Source organism: Pteronotus mesoamericanus, unplaced genomic scaffold (genome assembly GCF_021234165.1).
Source record: "Pteronotus mesoamericanus isolate MK-2021 breed Mesoamerican mustached bat unplaced genomic scaffold, CSHL_Meso_final contig_164, whole genome shotgun sequence".
NCBI lineage: Eukaryota > Metazoa > Chordata > Mammalia > Chiroptera > Mormoopidae > Pteronotus > Pteronotus mesoamericanus.
The window spans coordinates 30,024,668-30,048,375 of NW_026555065.1; the positions used below are offsets into that span (position 1 = coordinate 30,024,668).

A 23,708-nucleotide genomic window follows, 5' to 3' on the forward strand; every position below is an offset into this window, starting at 1 on the left:
TGCCCCCATACCCTCTTCCATCTCCACCCCTACAGTCACCACCCAGTTGTCTCTGTCCATGAGTTCATTCTCTCTCTTTTTTTTTCTTTTTCGCTGAATGCAAAGTAGAGACAGACTCATAGATAGGAAGCAGGCTAACAGCTCTGGGATAGGATTGAGTACATTGGATTTTCAATGTAGTTTGACAATCTTTTCCTTTTATTGGTGTGTGTAATCTATTTATAGATAATGCAGTTATTCAGTTGGTTGCATTTATATCTGCCATTTGTTATGTTATGTGATCTTTGTATCATGTCCTTTTGGTTCCTCTGTTCCTTCTTTACTGCTTTCTTTTGTTTTAAATATTTTCTAGTATAGCATTTTAATTCCTTTGTTGAGTTTTTAACTACTTTTTAAAGTTATATTCTTAGTGGTTACTCTAGGGAATAAGTATGTATTTAACTTGAAACAAGTTAATATAAACTTGACAAGTAAAACAAAGCAACTTGGCTCCAATATTGTTCTAGTCATTCCCTGCTCCTTTGTGATGATATTGTCTTGTATGTCACAACTTCATATGGAGTAAGCTGAGCAATAGAGTTTTATAATTATTGTTGTATGCATACACACATACGCACACACGCATATAGTCTTTTATATTTAGCTACATAACTACTTTTACCAATGCTCTTTGTGTCTTCATGTGATTTTAGTCCCTGTCTGGTGTCATTTTCTCTCAGCCCGAAAGACTTCCCATAGTATTTCATCTAAGGCAAGCCTGCTACCCATGTAGGTTGGATAACATGTTACAGTTCAGGCAGTTTTAAGTCTGTCCAAGATTTTACTTTCAGCTTGCACAAAGAAGGCTGATGTTCATCCCGAAGACGATAGATAGCTAGAACCCTCCCTGGTCCTTCCTGTGCATGCAGGTGGCTTTGCACAGGGCCTGCCCTGGCCTCTTAGAATTTCTTTTTTATAAAGCTGGGGTAAGGCAAGTGAACAGCCTCAGGCTGAAACACCACAGACTCCCCCTGTTCTTACCAAGGTTCTTTTTAAAAATACATGGTCCTGTTTGTTTTATGTCTTTCACCAATTTCCAGGGATTTACAAGGTTATTTTGGATGATTTTGTCCAATTTTATCATTATTTTATAGGAGTTCCCCCTCAATGGGGGGAATTCCTTTTTTAAATTTATTTTTATTTATTTTTATTGTTTTAATTGTTCTTCAAATACGGTTGTCTCCATTTTCCCACCATGACTCCCCATCCCACCCCACCCACCCCCACCTGCCACTCTCAGTCCTTCCCCACTTTGGCTTTGTCCACGTGTCCTTTATACACATTCCTTGATGACCCTTCCTCTTTTTCTCCTATTATCCCCTCCCCAATCTCCTCTGATTACTGTCAGTTTGTTCTTTATTTCAATGTCCCTGGTTATATTTTGCTTGCTTGTTCTGTTAATTAGGTTCCACTTATTGGTGAGATCATATGGTATTTGTCTTTTTCTGCCTGGCTTATTTCACTCAACATAATGCTCTCCAGATCCATCCATGATGTCACAAGGGTAGTAGCTCCTTCTTTCTTTCTGCTGCATAGTATTCCACTGTGTAAATGTACCATAGTTTTTTGATCCACTCATTTACTGATGTGCACTTCAGTTGCTACCAGTACTTAGGTATTGTGAATTGTGCTGCAAGAAACACTGGGGTCCATAGATTCTTTGAATTGGTGTTTCAGGGTTCTTAGGGTATAATCCTATCAGTGGAATTTCCACGTCAAAAGACAGTTCCATTTTTAGTTTTTTGAGTAAATTCCATACTCTTTTCCACAACGGCTGTACCAGTCTGCATTCCCACCAACAGTGTATTAGGGTTCCCTTTTCTCCACAACCTCACCAGCACTTGTTGTTTGTTGATTTGTTTTTGATGGTCATTCTGACCAATGTGAAGTGATATTTCATTGTGGTTTTAATTTGCATTTCTGTGATGGCCAGTGATGCTGAGCATCCTCTCATATATCTCTCTGGGCCCTCAGTATGTCCTCCTTGGAGAAATGTCTGTTCAGCTCCTTTGCCCATTTTCTAATTGGGTTCTTTGTCTTCCTGGAGTGGAGTCATGTGAGTTTTTAAAATATTTTGAAGATCAAACCCTTGTCCAAGTTGTCATTTCCAAATATATTTTCCCATACAGTTCGTTCCCTTTTCATTTTACTGATGTTTTCTTTAGCTGTGCAGAAGATTTTTATTTTGATGAAGTTCCATTTGTTTATTCTTTCCTTTATTGTTCCTTGCTCTAGGGGACATATCAGTAAAAGTATTATTGCATGGACTATCTGAGAGTTTCCTGCCTGTGTTTTCCTCTAGGACTTTTATGGTGTTGTGACTTGTCTTTAAGTCTTTTATCCATCCTGCGTTTCTTTTTCTGTATGATGTAAGTTGGTGGTTGGTAATTTGGTTTTGTTTGGTTGGTTGGTTGTTTTTTTTGCCTGCAGCTGTCCAGCTCTCCCAACACCATTTATTGAAAAGGCTATTTTTATTCTTATGCTTCTGCCCCCTTTGTCTAATATTAATTGACCATAGAGACATGGGTTTATTTCTGGGTTCTCTGTTCCATTGGTCTATGTGTCTGTTCTTATGCCAGGACCAGACTGTTTTTATTATAGTAGCCTTGTGATATAGTTCGATGTCAGGTATTGTGATCCTCCTGCTTTGTTCTTCTTTCTCAAAATTGCTGTGGTGATTCGGGGTTGTTTATTGTTCCATACATAGTTTTGAAATGTTTGTTCTATATCTGTTAAATATGTCATTGGTATTGTAATAGGGATTGCATTGAATCTATAAATTGCTTTGGGTAGTATGGACATTTTGATGATGATAACTCCTCCAATCCATGAGCATGCCATATTCTTCCATTTGTTTGTGTCTTCCTTAATTTCTTCAGTGATGTGTAGAGTTCTGAATGCAGGTGTTTTACCTCCTTGGTTAAGTTCATTCCTAGGTACTTTAGTTTTCTTGTTGTTATATCAAATGGAATTTTTTCCTGATTTCTGATTCTGATATTTCATTATTGGTGTGCAAAAATGCCTTCAATTTCTGAATATTGACTTTGTATCCCGCTGTTTTGCCAAATTCACCTATTAGGTCAAGTAGATTTTTGGTGGAGTCCATAGGATTTTCTATGTACACTATCATGTCATCTGCAAACAATGACAGTTTTACTTCATCCTTTCCAATTTGGATGCCTTTTATTTCTTTTTCTTGCCTGATCACTGTGGCTAGGACTTCCAATATTATGTTGAATGGAAGTGGTCAAAACGGATATCCTCGTCTTGTTCCTGTTCTTAGTGGGAAAGCTTTTAGTTTTTGCCTGTTGAGGACGATGTTGGCTGTAGGTTTCTCATATATGGCATTTATTATGTTGAGGTATGTTTCCTCTGCTCCCAGTTTGCTGAGTGTTTTTCTCATAAATGGTTGTTGTACCTTATCAAATGCTTTTTTCACCTCTATTGATATGATCAAGTGATTTTTGTCTTCTCTTTTGTTTACATGATGTATCCCATTTATTGATTTGTGAATATTTACCATCCTTAGATCCCTGGGATGAATCCCACTTGACTGTGGTAGATGACCTTTTTAGTGTATTGATGGATGTGGTTTGCCAATATTTTGTTGAGGATTTTAGCATTTATGTTCATCTGTAATAGTAACCTATAGTTTTCTTTCTTTGTTGGGTCTTTATCTGGTTTTGGTATTAGGATTATGCTGCCATCATAAGAAGAGTTTGGGAGTCTTCCCTCTTCTTATATTTTTTGAAATAGTCTGAGAAGGACAGGGGTTATCGCTTCCATAAATGTTTCATAAAATTCTGTGAAACTGTCCCGTCCAGACCTTTTGTGTGCCAGGAGTTTTTTGATTACTGCTTCTATTTCACCAGCTGTTATTGGTCTATTCAGGCTTTCTGCTTCTTCTTGATTCAGTTTTGAAAGATTATGTTTTTCTAGAAATTTGTCCATTTCATCCAAGTTTTTAAATTTCTTGGTATGTAGTTATTTGTAGTAATTTCTTACAATCCTTTGTATTTCTGTGGTATCAGTTGTAATCTCTCCTCTTTCATTTCTGATCTTGTTTATTTGGGTCCTCTCTCTTTTTTTTCCTTTATGAGTTTGCTTAAGGACTTGTCGATTTTGTTTATCTTTCAAATAACCAGCTCCTGAATTTATTGATCCTTTGAATTGTTCTTTTAGTCTCTACGTTGTTTAATTCTGCTTTCACATTGGTTATTTCCTTCCTTCTAAGTGCTCTAGGCTTTGTTTTTGTTCCGCCAGTTCTTGTAGCTATAGGGGTAGGTTGTTTGTTTGAAATGTTTCTATCTTTTTTAGGGCAGCCTGTATTGCTATGAACTTCCCTCTCAGGACTGCTTTCCCTGTGTCCCATCAGTTTTGGACTTCTGTGTGTTCATTTTCATTTGTTTACAGAACCTTTTTTATTTCTTCCTTGATCTCATTATTAACCCATTCACTGTTTAATAGCATGCTGTTCAATCTCCATGAATTTGAATGTTTTGGGTTTTTTTCCCTTGAGGTTAGTTTCTAGTTTCAGGCCCTAGTTGTCCAAGAAAATGCTTGATATGATTTCAGTTTTCTTGAATTTGCTGAAGCTTGTTTTGTGTCTTATCATGTGGTCTATCTTTGAAAATGTTCCATGTGCATTTGAAAAGAATGTGTATTTTGCTTCTTTGGGATGGAAGTTTCTATGTATATACGTTAAGTCCATTTGATCTAGGATATTGTTCAATGCCTCAATATCCTTGTTGATATTTTGTTTGGAAGATCTATCCATTTTGACAGTGGGGTGTTAAAATCCTCTAGTATAAGTGTATTGCTGTCTATATCTTTCTTGAAGTCCTCCAAGCTTTTTCTTACATATTTGGGTGCCTCTGTGTTGGGTACATATATGTTTACAATGTTTATGTCTTGATGGATTCTTCCCTTGAATACTATGAAGTGTGCTTCTGTGTCTCTTTTTATGGCCTTTGTTTTGAAGTCTATTTTGTCTTATATAAGTATTGTTAACCAGGCTTTTTTTTCCCCCTGTCCATTTGCTTGGAATACTTTTTTCCAACCCTTCACTTTCAGTCTGTGTAGGTCTTTTGTTCTGAAGTGGGTCTCTTGTAGGCAGCATATGTGTGGTTCATGTCTTCTTATCGATTCAGCTACCCTGTGTCTTTTGATTGGAGCATTTACTCCATTTACATTTAAGGTTATTTTTGATAGGTACTTATTCATTGCCATTTTACCTCAATGGCAGAAATTCTTGATTCTCCAGCCACAGACTGTTTTAGAAGGAAGGACGAGTAATGAAAAAGAAACCAATATGGCAGGGTGGGGGCTACAAAAGCCATAGTACTTGAATTTTCAAGAGCTGACAGGTGAAGGATAAAAACATAATTCAGAAATAACATTCTGTCCCTTCCCTTCTCTTTTGAGAAACCAACAGTATGTGCTATGTACAAATGGAAACCAGAGGGAAGGGTGGCCACCTGGTAGAGCAAATTACAGTTAAATGAATAGCGAAGGAACAAAAAGGAATAATGATGAAGAAAAGGCTCGTTTGCTTGTGCTGTGTCATCATCCTCTATACAGTCACTAGGAGCTGTCCAACAGGACAGATGAGCAGTGCGAGAGATGGGGGCATCTTGGGAATCCTGTTGAAGAGGTGATAGCTGTCCAGCTGACCTCCGAGTTTACACTGAGGAGGGAAACAGTATATAAATGTGTGATAGTAATGATGTGATAGATGTTCAGAATCACCTGAGATCTTACTTAAATTTTACAAAAGAAATCCTTGGCAAAGAGTAAGGATGTAGTGAAGCAGTGACAATAGAATCAAAAAAGTTGGGATAAGATAGATGCCCACATAGTGAGTTCTGCATTGAAATGTCATCTTGTCCCTATCACTCCGGGTCACCTCCCCAGGGTTCTAGAGTATAAGGTGAGCACTATTAGGCCAATGAGATGTCATGTCTATTCTCACCACTGTCCCTAGTGCCAGACATGTGGTATGTGTTTTAATTTGAAGCAATTGAGAGATCTCCCTTGGTCCAGTGGAGGACTGTTGTACTGATGTTTTGTCAAGGAGCAAGATGAAGTGATCAGCAGTGAAAACCACAGAACAAAAATTAGCCCCAGAACGACTTGGCTCTCAGAGTGTGCCTGCCTATTTTCCAGACTTAAAATTGAAGGACAAGAGGCTAGGAGGCACTCAAGCCTGATTGGTTAATGGCAGTGACTGCGACCTGGGTTTTCCAGTCCCCTGTGTAGTTGCCCTTTAATTCTACAAAAAAATGCCAAAAAAATCTCCTTTTCATCTTTTGTTATCAGTTGAAGAAACACTGCTTACTTAACTGGCATCAGTGTCTCTAGTAAACTGAAAATGTTAGAGAAAGATAGAGAGAGAGAGAAACTCTTTAAGTGGATCAAAAATGGTCAGAGAAATGTATCCCTCCCTTCACTGAATCTAGAATTGGGAAGTCATTTCTGATTGGGTTTTGTAATTCCTAACCTTCACCTCATGTCCTCATGACATTCTTCTCTGCTGTCTTTGTACTATAATATCCCAGACAGTCATCAATGAACACTTCCTAAGCACCTACCATGGGCTAGACTACATACAGGTGAGGAGTATCTCTAGTGTTCTACCTTCATTATATGCACTTGGCATTTTTTACATAAATTAATGTTATTTTCACCTTATAACCTGAGTATTTTCAAGGCTTGTTCAGCCTTTGCTTTAGGCCTAGAGAACGATCTTTTCTTCTTATGTGTTCATACTAATAAATAACCAGATACACTGTAAACATAAAGGGAACTCATGAGTAATTGACTCAAGGTAAAAACTTGACATTATTTATGCATTCAATCAATTCTCAGTCTCTTGGGGCCAGTGATGCAGTTCCCTAGGGGCTGGGTCCATTTCCGTCTGCCTCCTCTTACCCTTTATTCTCAAAATGACCCACCAGTGTAACCCTCAAGGGGATGAGAGGGCTCATTTCACCATTTCTGGAGGTTTGTGGTCTCTCAGTGTTGACAAGATTAATGGCTGGACTTTTTGAAAATTATGACAGAGTCAGGGAGACAGACACATTCAGGATAAGTAGGAACACAACCGAGAATGAGGGAAGTGGTAGGGAGCACCAAAGAGGGAGGCTTTGGGGCAGAGAGGAAGGATGTGGAGAGATGGGGGGGATGCTGAGAAAGAGATGAGCGTGGAGATGGAGATGGGGGCCCACAGAGGAAGTAGGAGGAGAAAGACAGACACAGAGATCAGAGACATCAATAAATGGGGGGAGCAGGTATGTGCGTACACACCCATAGAAACCTTAAGAGAAAAACATATGCAGAGATATTAAAAAGACACATGGAGAGAGACAGAGGGAAGACAAAGATATATAGATGGAGCAGGAGACGAGTAATGGAAACCGCCCCCCCCCCATCCTTATGTTTAACCTATTCCAAAAAGAACATGTAATAGTGTAAGAGAATTATGGGTTAATAAGTTTATTAATTTAGAAGATATTTTTGTTCAAAAATGAAAAAGTGTGGCAGACAGCCAAGGGCCATTTCACTGTATTTATGAAGTGGCTTTAAAATTGAATCAGAACATTCCCTTCTTTTGCTCTGTTAGTTGGCAAGTGTCAATTCACGCAGCAACTACCTTGGGAGGCAGTGCATTTTGCCCAGTAGGGGGCAGGTGGGAACCAGGACCTGGTGGTTGCTTGTCAGGGTCCCTACTGGAGGCCCAGTGCCTGAGCCATGTCCATCTCGTGTTTTTTAGTGGAAACAATCGCACAGCTGCCCCCATCACCCTGCCAATAGAAGAGGTCCTGCAGACCTTACAGGACTTGATCTCCTACTTCCAGCCCCCGGAGGAGGAGATGCAGCATGAAGACAAGCAGAACAAGCTCCGCTCGCTCAAAAACAGACAGAATCTTTTCAAGGAAGAGGTAAGTCCAAAAAATTAAAAATTGAGATTCTCCTTGTGTCCACAGCTAAAATAATCCTATGATTACAATTAGCTTTGTCTCCATGCCTGCACATGTTTATGAAAGAGACGTATTGCACATGAAAGAGAGGAAGCTGGGAAGAAAAAGATGCATTGGAAGCTGACCTTCCCTGTCAGCCACCCCTGGCTTACACAACAGTGTACAAGATAGCAATGTACATGGGCACATTCAAACCAGATTATATTTTGAAGTGTCAATGCCACATGTACATCCAAAATCCATTTTGAAAATCTCAGCCATTAGACCATGGCATTGGCAGTGATTCCTAAATTTTGGAAGATGTCAGAATTACCTAGGAAACTTATTTGAAAAATACAAATGCCCAGCTTCCACATCAGAAATGGCTGAGGAGCTGGTCTGAGACATACATGATGTTAGATCTTAGATAGAACTTGAGTATCTGAGTCACTAGGAATGGGGCCTGAATATGAGAGAACACTAACTTGGAACTCATGGGGCCCTAATTTGTCTCCATCCCTGGCAATGTATGACCGAGACAAGTCACATGCCTTTTCTGAAACTGGTCATGGTGATTTGGCACTAACAGGCCATGTTCATACTCTTGTGGCGTCCTGCAGTCCCTTGTTCCTGGGGACAGAGCCTCTTCTTTGGGCATTTCCAAAGTTAGTGGCATGGAATATAGACCCATCCCTGCTCAGTCAGTTCAGTGATCTAAGCAGGCTGGCTCTGGGGACATTGTACATTTTGGGAGCTTTGGAACTACATCTCCTTAAGGACAGCTACGTGCAGATGTTTTAACCAGGTAGCATAGTATTGTGATTTAGATGTAATAGTAGTTAAAAATACTCTTTCAGTGTTGCTGTCTTTAGATTCCACTTTGTGTATCTGAGTGGAATTTCTTGAACTCATTTGAGATTTAAGGGAAAAATAGGCAGCATATCCTGGGCTATTTCTGGGTGAGTCACACTCGTTTTACACTGGGTTCCAAGCAGGCATTTGTGAGACTCATTCACCCTCCTTCTTCCTCAATGTGCCCTTGGTCTGGGCTAAACATGTGGGGCACACCTCCCAGAATGGAGGCTCTTTAGGTCTCCGAGGCATCAAAAAGCTGGCACCATGAAGATCTATTTGCATATTAGCATTATTAGCCTTAAAAGTTGCTTGGTACGGGAGGGGATAGAACAAAAGGTGTTTGTTTTCTTAATCAGGAATTTTTACTTTTTTACCCACTTGCCTTCACAGGGAATGTTGGCCCTAGTGTTAAACTGCATCGATCGCTTAAACATCTACAACAGTGTTGCACACTTTGCAGGGATCGCAAGGGAAGAGAGTGGCATGGCCTGGAAGGAAATTCTGAACCTCCTGTACAAATTGCTAGGTAAGCACGCTCGCAGCCCTCTCCCTGGGATGATTCCCCAGGGTGGTCTCTCTGGGATTTCCACACAACAAACCAAGGTGGTTATCTAGTTTCATTTCTCAGAAGCCTTTTGTTAACCATTTGATTCTAACCCAGACAATCATTCTGATAACTAGTAGCTTATTGTATTTTCCAAACTTAGAGCAAGAAGTCAGCAGCCAGTGGAAGCAGATAGTGACCATTTGGCCAAAACTACCTGTGAAAGCCTTGGCAGTCACTTAATGCTCCCTGAACCTCAATTCCTCATCTTTAGAATGAGATACAAGACTAGGATATATCCACAGTGCCTCCAGTTCTAAATTTCTGACACCTGCACTTTATGGACAGTTTCTCTCTTAAACTCTATATCCTTTCACTGTTGACTTATTGGTCGGTCATAATTCCTACTTCTTTGGCCTGTTCCTTATTTCATTTTGGTGGGAAAAATAAAGGTGGTGAGTAAGGATGGTTGAGCACCCAGCCTTTCTTCTTACAACACTGAATGTGTGGTCATGTCCTGGTGCCTGCTGTACCCAGTACCCCCACGTGGGCCCAGACTGCCAGGCTGTAGGAGAAAGACAGCGGAAAACATATTGGCCCCTGCATGGAGGTGGCCACCAGTAGTTGCTCAGACATGGTGACAAGGCAGCACTTTAAGGCTTTGCTCTGAAGCATATGACCCATTAGAGGAAGTCCATAGGAAGCTGAGGGCGAGCCAGAGGGGAGCCCAGAGGAGTCAGGTTAGACCCATTCTCAGTGTCAAAGATCAGGCACCGTGTGGCCTTATAAAGTAACTTCCAACTCTAATACTCTGCAGTGACACAGCTTAATCTCAGCAATAATTATTACAACACGAGTAGCTGACATTTATTGAGCTCTGTGAGCCAAGCAGTGGAGTATCTCTTTTTGATCCTCAGAACAACACTTTGAGGTGTAGGTACTACAGCTATCCCCATTTTATTGATAAAGAAACTGATGCTGTGAGGCCAGGCAGACTGACTCCCTGGGTTTCAGCTGACCTGAAAAGCAGGTTAAGAACTCACAACAAATTCTGCTCTCCACTAACTGCAGAGGTACAAGAGCAGAGGTGCTGAGGCAGACCTTTCCATATCCAAACACCTTAACAGCATCTGTAAAACCCTAATCTTTGAAAATTAACAATATCAAAAGCAAGCTACTTGGGTCCCATCCATGTATAGGCACTTGTTCCAGAGTTACATCTGCAGTTGGCTTAGGGAGAGAAGGTTGCTTCCGATCTAGATTTGGTGAAAATCTAATGACAGCATATTCCCTCCCTCTCTTAGCAATACTACCTACCATTGCTTCTCAAATGTGAGCAGACAGCAAAGTCAGGTGGAGGGCTGATTAAAACGCAGATGCTAGGCCCCATCCCCAGAGCTTCTGATTCAGTAGCTCTGGGATAAAGCCAGAGAATTTGCATTTCTAACAAGTTCTCAGGTGGCCCTGACATTCTGGTCCAAGAGACCACACTTTGGGGACCACTGTCTTACATTGATGTGTTCTCGATATTTTAGAGTTTCATTTTTAATCGTTACCTACCTAATAGCTTTACCAGCTTATCCAGCTGTGTTCATTTGGGTGTCTTCTTTTAGCATTGAAAAACAGCAAATCTCTAGCTAGGTTTAAGAAAACACTGTGAGGAATTGAGTTTTTTAGCCAATAACCTAGCAGATACTTTTTATTTATTTACTTATTTATTTATTTTGCTTAGCACCATCTGAAGTAATTTTATTAGTTTGTGTGTTGATGGTCTCATCCTCCTGCTTCCTGAATGAAGGGACTCTGCTGTCAGGTGCCCATGGCTTTATTCCCAGCAACTAGACAGGTGCCCAGTTCATAGCAGAGTCTTTGGAAGTACTTGAGTGAATACTGGATTTATACTCTTTTAGATACAGAAACAGGATTGAATCAGAGGGCTAGGGAGGGGAAGATTGTCATTCATTCCTTTAGTTGCTAAGTAGCTGAAGTATATTTAAAAGCTTCCCAAGTCCTCATGTCTCCATTGCGTCCTTTAACTCGTATGTGATTAAATACTTCCTTGTTCACAGCTGCCCTCATCCGTGGAAACAGAAACAATTGTGCTCAATTCTCCAATAACCTTGATTGGCTAATCAGCAAATTGGACAGACTAGAATCTTCCTCAGGTAAGAATTGACATGAAACCAATGGAAAATGTGGCCTTTTTTTTTTTTCCCTTCTGTAAAAAGGCAAACAATGTTGAATCTTTGAACAATTCTTTGTTCCACTAGATTGCAAACAAACAATTATTTCAACAACAACAAAAAGCTAAATCTCCTTCACACCCTTATAACTTTATTTAACAATGCCAACCCGATTTGAACAGTCTCCACCTGTGTTTCACTTTTCATTCTGGGCCTTCATCTTCGTCCCCTGGATCCTTTAATCGCCCTCGCCCAGAGTCCCAGCCTCCTTCTAACTGCTACTGGGGCGCGCGCTCTGCTTTTCTAAATTCTTTCTGGACATGATCCTCCTAACAATTTGGTTTAGAAGCAGGACTGAAAAATGACTGTGGAATAAGAGGAAATGATGATTCCTCCCACCCCCTGAGTCACCCTTGACATCATGTCCGGAGCCCTTCATGACTCACAGAGAATTTGAGCCAAGAGAATAGTCATTGTTGGTAAGTGACCAAGTGACTATGCCATGAAGCTCAGCAGTTGGCTTCCTCGGAGATGAGTGAACATGACAGGCGTGGGCCCTCTCTGGGAAGCTGACAGGCTTTGATGCTTCTTTCATTGTCTAGAGGTGGCAGGAGCTTGGGCAAGACAGGTCGAGGGAAGGCTTCCGCAGGACCAGCACCTACGCGTGTCTTCCTAAGCCTCTCTTTCCTTCAGTATCTCCTCCCATAGGCCAGACTGCATTTCAGGATGATTTATGAAAACCTTGGGGGGAAAACAGAATTAAGAGGAATTTTCTTAATGAAACCAGTGAAGATTCTGGCTAACTTCTTCTCTTGCATTTTTGTCACAGTGTTGCCAAGCTGTTGGGGCACCAGGTAGTTTTTCTTAAGCCTTCACTTAATACAGAAAACCATCCAGTGTGCCAAGAAAAGGAGGCAAAGCCAAACAGTATTTTTTAGTGAGCTTACAATTTGTTTGATACTCCAGGACATCAAACATTAAAATAATTTCTGGGGTGATTCCTAGATAAACTCTTGTTTGAGGAACACTTCAAATATTGTCTCAATTACCTGAATGACCTTTGGAATTTAAATTAACCTGGGCATCTGCTTTTCTGTTTTTAAATTAAGTATTGCTTGGTTTGATCAAGTTAATAATTCCATTTTTCAGCCGCTTTTCTATATTTTGACACAGAAGCATTGTGCCTTTGCCCAGGAAAAGGGAAATATAGTTAGTGCTGAATAAAACTCACCTCTAATTACAGACTAGTTGGCCTGCAGAGGTTCCTGAAGTCTACAAGAGATGACTGCATCTTTCTTCTGGCTGGAAATATTTAATAGGTTTAGAGACCTGATGATATTCTGTCCCCTCAGGATGGTCTTTTCATTGTCAGGTTTGAAAATTATGGCCAGTTCAGCAGGTTAATAAATGTCCAAATGACTTTCATGACATTCCCGTAGGTATCTTGGAAGTTTTGCACTGCATCCTGACTGAAAGCCCAGAAGCCTTAAATCTGATAGCAGAGGGACACATCAAGTCCATCATCTCCCTGTTGGATAAGCACGGGCGGAACCACAAGGTGTGTTGGTGATTGAGCTTTGCCTGGCTTTTCCTCCTGGCCACTTAATAACTATTGTGTGTTACTGAGAGTGTGTTGTTGCCTGCTTTCCTTCTTGGCTTTGATTTTAAAAAATCAAAAACAAAAAAAGCACCTTAGGAAACAGGTTCTGAAAGACCCTTCCTTGCCTGGGAGGTACTAACAAGCCAGATGGTCACACTGGGCTTTGGATGGTCTCCCTTCCTGTCTGCCAGCTTCCCAAGTCCTGCTCGCCATCATTAGCCCTTAAAACACAGGGGACTGTGGGAGGCATTGGGCTGAAGTCTCTGCATGGCCAGCTGCAGGCCTTGCTCCCACCCCTGGGGGCTGGGAGCTCAGCAGTGTAACAGCTGATGCCAGCTGTGTATAGAAGATTTTCCAAAATCAGATAAAAACAACATAGAGTCGTGTTATTAAAAGCTAGCTTTACCATGAGTCACAGTGAATCTGCAGGAGCCAGCAAGAGGACTGAAGCTGTGGGTCTCTCCCCTTAATACAAAATAGCTGTGTGACTTTGGGCCTCAGTTATTTCATCTGTAAAATGGAGACATTTCACTTTCTGAGGCGGATGCTGTATCCATTTTTTTTTTTTTTTTTGAGATCTCTTTAATTTCTAACATCTGTTTTTATGGAATTATATTTCTAAAGACACAATGACCTTTGGAAAAAGTCTATTAAAATATACTTAACCTGACCCTTCAACATCCACCCCTCATACATGAAGGCTGCTGCACTGACTGATTAGACAGGTACTCCAAGGCTGAGGGAGTGTGTTTCAAGAGCAGATCGCATGACTGGACATGAGGGACAGCAGCCGGGGTCCTGAGGAGCGAGAGAACTCAGCTTGATCACTGGCCTCTTTTGCTTGTCATCATTTGGGGGTACTGCGCATTTGAAATACATCTTAGGGGGTCCAGGAGAATGAGGCTATGAAGCATTGCTTAGATGGTATGTATCACCCTCAGGAAACAAACAAAAAAGCCATGGTCCTTAGCATCTGTGAAATTGCTTGGCAAAGAATAGAAAGAAATATGTGGGATCTGTAATTGCTTTTCCAAATATGGTAAATCAAAAGTAGGCATGAGGCTCCAACTTCAGTCCAGCTTCTCAATGTTCCAACATGTTTCTCCTGTCTGCGGGGTGTAATTAGAATAATTGATAAGTACCCAAGTAACACGTGGTCTGAGCCACAAGCTGCATGTAAGTGTCAAGAGGAGCTCTTTAAAAGGAAAGCTGCTGTACATCATTGTCCTGGGGGTTTCTTTATGATAGCACCACATAGTGCACTTGGTAAAAACCAGTTTGTTAGGACATCATTTAGCAAAAATCTACACGGCATTCAATGGATGTTCCTTGGCAGCAAGTTGGTGACTATTCAGCCCATTCTACAGTTGAAAAAACTGAGGCCTAATAAGCTGAAGTACTTTGCTAGAAATCAAGACCCCATCTTACATGTTGCCCAAGTACACTAGTAGAGTAGCCTTTAATCTTCTAGAGCCAAGGCCTCTTTGAGAAATTCTGGCCAATGTTGTCAGAGTTCTGGCAATGTGGTCTTGGTACTTGGAGAGTCTCCTCGAGATGTCCCTTTTTTGTCTTTGGGAAGATTGTGGGATGAAGGCTGTCTTGCCATGAATTTAGTTCTACTCTTAGAGATTGTTCAGTTGGATAACTTATATTTTCAAAGAGAAGCCTGGCCTCAAATCATCAGGAGGGGTATCTGTGGTAGCTTTGCAAGGAATGTGCAGAGTACAAACCAGACTACCGTTGCAACACTTTATCTCTGCTTGGAAAGTGCCCAAGGAATGTTTTCCTATCCAGGCAGCTCTGTTTTCTCCAGTCCCAAGTGTCAGCCCCTTCACTTAATTTTCCATGAAGACAGTGACAGAATATATACTGAAATTTAGAGCCACAACGCACCTCCCCACTCTTCCAACAACAGCGACAGTAATAATGAGGATGGTGATAGCTAACATTTATTTTGCCTTTGATAAATGCCAGGTACTGTTCTCAGTGTTCACATGCATTTTCGTTAGTCCTCATTGTGAAGCCATGAGGTAGCATTATTAATATTTTCACTTGACAGAGGCAGTAACAAGGCTGGGACATGGGCTTTGAGATGTTCAGCAACTTGCCAGAGGCCACAGGTATAGTTAACACCAGACCTAAGACCAGAATTTAGGTCTCCCAACTCCAAGTTTAATATTCCTTGCAGGTTTCTCAAGCGGAAGTCTATGAGCATGTTCTTCATGGCTCACATGTTCTACGAGACTGTTTCATTTTGTGTTATTATTTTTATAGTTATATAAATACAAAATTCTTTGTAGTGAAGAATTGACAATTAGAAGACATTTCATATGATGAGTTCGTGTTTCTCAGACTCATGTTTGAGGGTCCATGAAGATGGTCTTCAGAGTCATGACACTGTTCCTTTAAAAATGGTTTGTTTGTCTCATGGGTTTTGAGACACGCTTTTCTCCCATCCAAGTACTAACCGGGCCCGACCCTGCTTAGCTTCCGAGATCAGACGAGATCGGGCGTGTTCAGGGTGGTATGGCTGTAGACAGAGACACCCTTTTCTGTACCACACCCCCTGCAATCACATGCTTAGAATCGAGAGTATCTACACAGGCAATAGGTAGACCTCCCCTTTCTCTCTAAGAGTTTTCAGTTGCCACCTCTATCCCTCCCATGGAAAGCATTGCCACTCATCTAAAGCATGATCGATTTTGAGATAAACAAGTTAGAAGGAAAGAACACACTCTTTGGAGTAAAAGAGACAGGAGTGGGGTACACTGCCCCCTCCCCATTTTCTGAATGCACTCTGCCCCTTGATCCTTTCTGCTTTTCCAGGACCCATCAAAATGCTAACTACCCTTCAAAACTTAGTTCAAATCCTCTATGAAGCTTTTTCTTTTTCTAGTTGGACACGGTCTCCTTGATCCTTAGACAACTTGCACTCTGTTCCCCGGTGGTTCCATTCTGCCTTTTATTGTAGTTTTGTTTACACACACGTTTCTCTCACAGATACTAAGTTCCTTCACAGCAGGGATCATCTTTGTAATCTCCACAGTGCCAAGCTCATATGTTATACATGGCCGGCATTTCATACACATTTATGACAGGTGTAAGAAATGAGTAAAAGGAATGACTGAGTGGAGCCTGAATCCACTCTCATCTCACCTTGAGTGATGGAAGCGCACATATGTGTTCAGGCCTTGTCTCAGTCCTAGGCCAGTCCATGGGAGGGCTCCAGTCTGTGTGGTCATTCAGAGACACAGGTTCCTTCCATCTAGCAGCTCCCCATCCCCTAGGACAGGGCTTCACAAACTGTGATGTGCTTACAAATCTCCTAGCAAAGGTATTAAAATGAATGCTCAGATCTAGTAAGTCTAGGGGCATCTGTATTTCTGGCAAGCACCTAGCTGGGTTACACTTGGAATAAGGAGGCCTCGACTTTTATGATCCTTCCTTGGATTTACAGAACCAGCTAGATAGGCAGTACACAGAGGACTGGGGGGGGAGGGGTTTAGGGGCTAGGCCATCACTGTAAGTGAGGTATCCACTTTTCATTGGTCAGAACTCAGTCACATGACCTCATATAACTGCAAGAAAGGCTGGGAAATGTAGTGTCTTGTGTGCCCAGGATGAGAGGGAAAACGGGCTGTGGTGAGTCACTCAGCAGTGACTGCCACAACAAACCGCACATCCCAGAGGTCACTGAGATGTTATTTCTCCTTTGGAAAGTACAGATGGCCTATAGGCACTGTGCCTGTGTGTCCCCCACTGTAGACTGGCCCTCTCTACACTCCTTTCACTTTCAAGAGAACCCATTTAAACTTTTCTTGGAAAGGAAGTGTTTCCCCACTCCCCATTGTATCCAAAGATACGCCTTCTGAAGCACAGCTTAAATAATGTCACAATTCTTTATGGCACTGCTTATTTGTAGATGGAATGCTGTTAGGCTGTGTACTTTTCACAGAGGCTTTTTTTCTCTTTTCTGTTCTGTTGTACACAGATTAAGCTTGCTTTTCCCTCAGGCTGTGAGAGGCGAAGCAAATGAAAATGTGTGTTAGGCCAGATGATAAGTATTTAATTTGCTGGCCACCTATGGCTCTTAGAATGAGAAATTATCCTCTGGATTTCCAGTTCCGTAGCCCATATGTTTCATGGAGTGGTGATTGTAAAAGTCCACAAAACCACCTTTGGGATCCTTTCTGCTTGTCCCATAAATGTGCTTTGTATTTATCTGGAACAAAGTTGACATTTGAGGAATCAGGTAGAAAATTGGTTCGTGAGAACTATGGATACAAATGCCACCAGCAACCTGAAGCCATCAAAACCCCATGAAGCATTGAGTCTTCGGAGGCCACTTTGAAAGACTGAAATGCTGCTACCCCGCCCTCTCCCCATTGGTACAGCTGCCACACTCCTGGCTGTTACTTATCACTGCTGTTTGCATGTTCCTCCCTGTAGGGGAGAGGAAGGAGCAGTGCCTCGCCCAGCACGGTTTGCTCTGCCAGGGCAGGAACACAGTTTAGAATGAAAGAGGATGATGCACAAGGAGTCAGGATGGGCGAGAGCAGCACGTGGTGGAGGAGGCTGGGGGCTGTGTTCACGTCCAGGGCAGCCAGCAAACAAAAGGAACAGAAGCTGGTGGCTAGTCTCGTAGATTCAGGGACCGCCTGTGCTCTTGCAAGTTCAGCATCACTCTCTAGGGGAGAAAGGGGAACAGGTGAAATGCTTTTGAATATGGGTTTCTAGGAATGTAAGGATATCTTAATGAGACTCGATAATATCACAGTGAGAGACCCCCAAACCAGAACCTGCCCTATTATCAGCTCTACCAGACCCACATGAGGGTCCCAAGCCTGCTTCATGTGAGGGACCTTAGCCAAATGGGAATCTGAGTGCCCCTTGTGAAGAGCTGAATGAGCGCCTGCTGACCATGTGCAGAGGGGAACATGGGCTTCAGTCTGTGGCCAGTGAAGGGCTTTCCAGCCCGTGCCCCTACTCATACCCAACAACAAGAGATGCCTGGATTTTGTTCCCTGGATGTGTCACCTCACCCTAGTCCTGGCCCCGGATGGGATATAACCTAGGCAGTCTGTCTTCAGGGCCTAGACTCCTACCCACTACTCTTACAGAATAGTAATCACAAATGTGCACCTTGGAGGTAAGTGCACACAAGACCAGGGCCGAGGGGCAGAAGGAAGCCTGGTCTCATTTCTCAAGAGGCAGAAGGCTCTGGGGCATCATTCATTTATGCTTGGTGGTAGAGGGGAGGCTTCCTTGACCCTCAACAGGCCATCGTCCCACCTGCCACCTGGCCCCCATTGCAGCAAGCCTGCCTCTTCCCTGTGTCCCAGCTGTCAGGCCTAAGGCATGGCGGGTGTGTCTGGCTGCAGGTTCTGGATGTGCTGTGCTCCCTCTGTCTCTGCAATGGGGTCGCAGTGAGAACCAACCAGAACCTGATCTGTGACAACTTGCTGCCCCGGAGAAACCTGCTCCTGCAGACACGGCTGATTAATGACGTGACAAGGTAAGGCCACGATCGTTACTCCAAAATGGGCATCTTGTCTCCAGACAGGGAAGGAAGAGGGCTGATCTAAACTCCAAAGCCACGCACCCATCATTTCCATGATGACTGCGGCACATAAGATGAGAGCAGACAAATGAGTGCTTTTTCAGGGCCTTGCACTACAACCCCTGTAGCAGAGTCTCTCAGCCCTCTCTCCTGGGAAGCCCAAGGGCGGTGTATGTGTACCACCCAAGGTCTGAAGAACTTGGCCAGAGGTGGTTGATCATGTTTTACTTTAAACATCAGTGCAGATCTATCTTGTATGTTCTTCATACCACTTATTTTTATTTTGATAAACCAATTTTTTTCTAAAAACATCTTATAGATTCGATGTCCCATGTTGATACTGTGATTTATCTTATCCTCTGGCACATGGTCACTTCCCTAGAACTATCTGCGAAGGTCAGGATGGAAAGCACAGGCCCAGGCACAATCCTAGGCAGCCAGTCCCTACGAGCAGCTGCATGAGAGCCATGTGCACTCACTGGGCCTGGACTAAGCAGGCCTAAGGCCCTTCAGTAACTTTCCATGAATGCCCCCTTCCAAGTCTATGTACAATGGCGAGAGGAGAGCCTCCCCTTTGAAGTATAGAGCAGCCAACAGACCCGAGCCATCCATGCAAACTTTTTTTCCCCTTGGTACCAGGCTGGTTTTTCCCTACCCACACAAAATGGAACATTGCCCCAGCCCAGATCAGTGGACATCTCAGAAAAGCTCTTGAGTGTCTTGTCCCAAGTTCTTAGCCATTTTGCTGGATACATTAAAATTTCTAGCCCTTAATAACATTGTCTGAGAGTTACTTCTTCCTCTGTCCCTTTCCTGTCATCTAGGCTGCATTTTTTTTTCAGCTTCATTGGAGTATAATATGGTAAGACCAACAATATGGTGAGATGTTTAAAGTGTACAAAGTGGTGATTTAATATACATATACATTGTGAAAGGACTGTCCCCCAAGTGTTAACACATCTGTCACTTTTTCGTGTGTGTGAGAACATTTAAGCTCTACTCTCTTAGCAAATCTCAATTATGCAATACAATGTCATCAACTATAGCCACCATGTTATACATTAGATTCTCAGACATTAATTCATCTTATAAATAAAAGTTTGTACCCTTTTACTGCCCCTTCCTATTCCTCCTTCTCCCTGTCTCCCACAGCCCAGCCCCTGGCAACCACTTTCCTATTCTCTGTCTCTATGAGTTCAACATTTTTTTTTTATTCCTCATATAAGCAATACTATGCAGCATTTGTCTCCTCTCTCTGACTCTTTTTCAATGTGACTTCTTAATGCTTTCAAAAGGTCATTGTTATTAATAATGCTTGGTTGACAAAAAATGCTATTAAGAAAATAGGGGTGGTTGACCCAGTTTACCGGAAGATGGAACAAGTCATATCTTTCACTTACAATAGGAAATGAGGGTTTGTAATCATGCAGCTCTACATGACGTCGTCAACATCTTTACCCATGGCTGACACTCAGTAAATGTTGGGCCATCTTGAATGGAACATTTAAAGAGAGCGAGGTCCTCTGTATTTTGTAATAGAATTAATGTTGTCCTGACACCTTCCTAAGAACTTGATCAAGTGCTGGAGGCCAAAGCTTTTTCTACTTTAGAACAATATGAAAACCACAGGATTGCTCTTGCCCTTGGTTTACTTGGGCCAGTGCCTCCTCAGGTCTGGTTTGGTTTGCTTTCTCAGTTTCTAAGTGTCAGTAAACGCCACCTGTCCTGTATTTAATTTCAGTATTCGACCAAACATCTTCCTGGGAGTCGCTGAGGGCTCTGCACAGTACAAAAAGTGGTACTTCGAGCTCATTATCGACCAGGTGGACCCCTTCCTAACAGCAGAGCCCACACACCTGCGGGTGGGCTGGGCCTCTTCCTCAGGCTATGCTCCATACCCCGGAGGCGGAGAAGGATGGGGAGGCAACGGTGTTGGTGACGACCTGTATTCCTATGGTTTTGATGGACTTCACCTTTGGTCAGGTGAGTACTTTGCCAAAACTTTGGCCCCTTATCTTGTACTGGGGATGATTCAGACTTGAATTTTTTGAGCTGAAACAGTCACTTTTTGTATAAATGATATAGACTTGAATGTAAACTAATTAGGTGGTTAGGTGGGAAGAGATCTGAAATGAGACTATCCTGCTTTTAAACTATGACTGGCACTTCCAGCTGCGTGATCTAGTACAGATCACCTCATTTTTCCTCAAGCTCAGCGTCTGTATCTGTACAGTACTACTCGCAGAGGGTTTCAGGATGATGTGGGCAAACAGGGAAGGAGAAAGAGACTCGGTGAGCTACATACCTTGTGTACATTTTTTCTCTCATTTTATCCTTACAATGACCCCTTAAGGAAGATAATATTGACCCCATGTTACAGATGTGGAAACTGAAGCGCAAAAATATTTTAGTAACTTATTCACAGTCACTCTGGGAAGAATTCAGATCTGACTGCAAGCCCGTCATCTTGTCAGTGCAGCGTGTTGCTTCATGGTGCACTTTAGAAAATACATGGCCCTGTACCTGACACATAATGCTGACCTGTTAAAAAGAATCCAAAGCTTCCTTTTTTTATTTACTGATTTTTTTTTTTTTTAGAGAGAGAAAGGGAGGGAGGGAGTGGGGAGGAGGAGAGACATCGATTTGTTGTTCCACATAGTTATGCATTCATTGGTTGAATCCTGTATATGCCCTAGCCAGAGCTCGAACCCACAACTGTAGCAGATCAGGACAACACTCCAGCCAACTGAGCTACCCAGCCAGGGCCAAAGCTTTCTTTTTTAAAGAGGAACTCTGTTTTCCCCAAGCATGTCCAAAACCTGTGTCTGTGCAGGAATGGGTCAGCTTCTGCTGGGGTGAAAATGCAAGAACGCTCACACCTCAGTCCCAGAACAGGAGCTCTACCTCTGCTGTCTATTGTCCACCGTGTGTCTTATCTGTATCTTCTGCAAAACTGCAATTGTGTCCCTCATACAAATCCCTTACATAAGCATTGTGCTGTGTGCCTCTTATATAAGGAATCATGACACACATTCTACCTTAAATCCAGTAGGAGGGAAAAGTTTGTCTCCAAACACAAACCTGCCCACTTTCTTTCATGCCTGAGAACCCATCATGCTTCCTTCTTCCCTTGATGTTCAGGCTGGAACCATTCGCTCAGGTCCTGATGAAATGCTCCTTGACATTGGTCTTCATTTTCAATTAGCCATTGTGGTTTGTGCCTGTGCGTGCTGTTTTAAATTCATTTTAAGCATTTTTAAACTTTTAGGAACAGTGTAAACTTATTTGTGTGCTTATTTGTCCTAGGTTATTTGTGGAAAGAAAGAGGAAGCCTTTTCTCTGTCCATGTTTTGTGTGTCTGAGGCACAGCATGGTACAGACAAAAGTAGATGCAAAATAGCAGGATGGTGAGTTAGAGTGAGTGAAAGTCTTGTCTTGTTTGCTTATCCTCCCAATTTAACCTTCCGTAGTTCTGTCTTCATGGCGGGGGGGGGGGGGGGGGGTCTTCCCTTCATGGTTCTCAGAGCCCAGCATGGAGCCAGCAAATGTGTGACTGTATAGTAGTAGAATTTAGCTTAGGTTATCATCAGCTGTCACAAGGTTCTCAGAAAATTGTCTCTGGAGAGACAATTTGAGAAGAAAGTCCTCGTGACCGTGCTCATCTACAGCTCCTGAGTTTGGTAGAACTGAATCTGTAAGGGAATGAAGAGGATGGAATTGAGAAGATAATTATCCCACTGCTTGCTGATGGCTGCTCATCTGTCACCATCTCATGACCACAGTTCAACAGTATTTCCTGGATCCCAGTCTACACCTGAAGAGAACTCTGCATGAGGATAGGTTAAGGAAATACGAAAACACACCTATGCCCTTGGATGAAGAAAATTGGACCCATATTTCAAAGGGAAAATAACCATTCTCTAAGGAAAAAATTGTTCAGTCTTTTTCAGACTTTGCAGCACTGCATGGGACACTAGTATATCCTTTCGTTTGCAGAATGAATACATCAGTCAGTCAGGAGGCAGAGAACTCACTCACTGCATGTCCAGAGAGGGCTGCTGTCTGTGCCCCGAGGACCGGAACATCCACCTAAGTGTGTGTCACTCCAGGAGTGGACAGTGCTCCCCTCATGCCTCTTGTCCTGCTTCCTCTGAAGACCAGGAAGGTGCATGTGCCCACGCCGGTTATCACTAGTGGTGCCTCTTACCACTAGAGATGGGGGAGGAGGCTTGGGACTCCACTTTTCAGAAGCTGATTATGGCTCTCTGAGCATTTCCCACACTTAATAATAGAGGTACATTTAGGAGACTTCGCCCCTCCACCTCCAGTGCCTGAGGAGATATAGGGAAACCAGGGGCCATAAGATTTATAATTTTCATGCTCACTGAAATACAAAGTTTCCTTGGGTCTGGGCATTATTCTGCGTTCTCCAACCAGCACAGGGCACATGTATCTCATAGAAGGCACTGCAGGTAAATATGTCAGCATGTGCTCCAGCTGATGAAGTAAGGTTTCTGTTCATGACTCCCACCAGGACAGCAGTGAATTTCAGACTATCTGATGAAAGGGTAATTAATTGTCTGATGAAGAAATAAAATGGAAATGACACTCCAACTTATAGGAAGGAACGGAGGGTGGCTAGGGAGAGATATTGGAAACTGGTTGTGACCATTTTTCTCCTTTTCCTTGAGATACAGATGCCCAGGTTCATTAACTTTAAACTTGCATGTGCACATAAGTTAAGCCACTGCCTTGGACTGGTCTTACATGTGCTTATTAAAGCACAGCCAAGATGTTGCAGTCATTGAAGTGAAGTGCAATGCCGCCAATGCTTTGTCATTGTGAAGAGTCAAGAAGGAACAGCGTGGCTTTGGACTTATGCCTGGTTTAAATCCCAGCACCTCCACTGACTGGGTTATTTTGTTGTTGTTTGACATTGGGCAAATTACTTAACCTCTCAGAGACTTGA

At 42.5% G+C, this 23,708-nt stretch overlaps 1 protein-coding gene across 1 annotated transcript in view; it reads left to right on the top strand.

Moving 5' to 3' along the window:
- Positions 1 to 23,708, top strand: part of RYR3 (ryanodine receptor 3) — a 509,318-nt gene that overhangs the window by 268,341 nt on the left and 217,269 nt on the right. Inside the window, 6 exon segments of the mRNA XM_054565625.1 lie at positions 7,811 to 7,979; positions 9,243 to 9,378; positions 11,466 to 11,561; positions 13,019 to 13,137; positions 18,561 to 18,694; positions 20,481 to 20,722. Of these exon segments, the coding sequence (XP_054421600.1) occupies positions 7,811 to 7,979; positions 9,243 to 9,378; positions 11,466 to 11,561; positions 13,019 to 13,137; positions 18,561 to 18,694; positions 20,481 to 20,722 (896 nt within the window).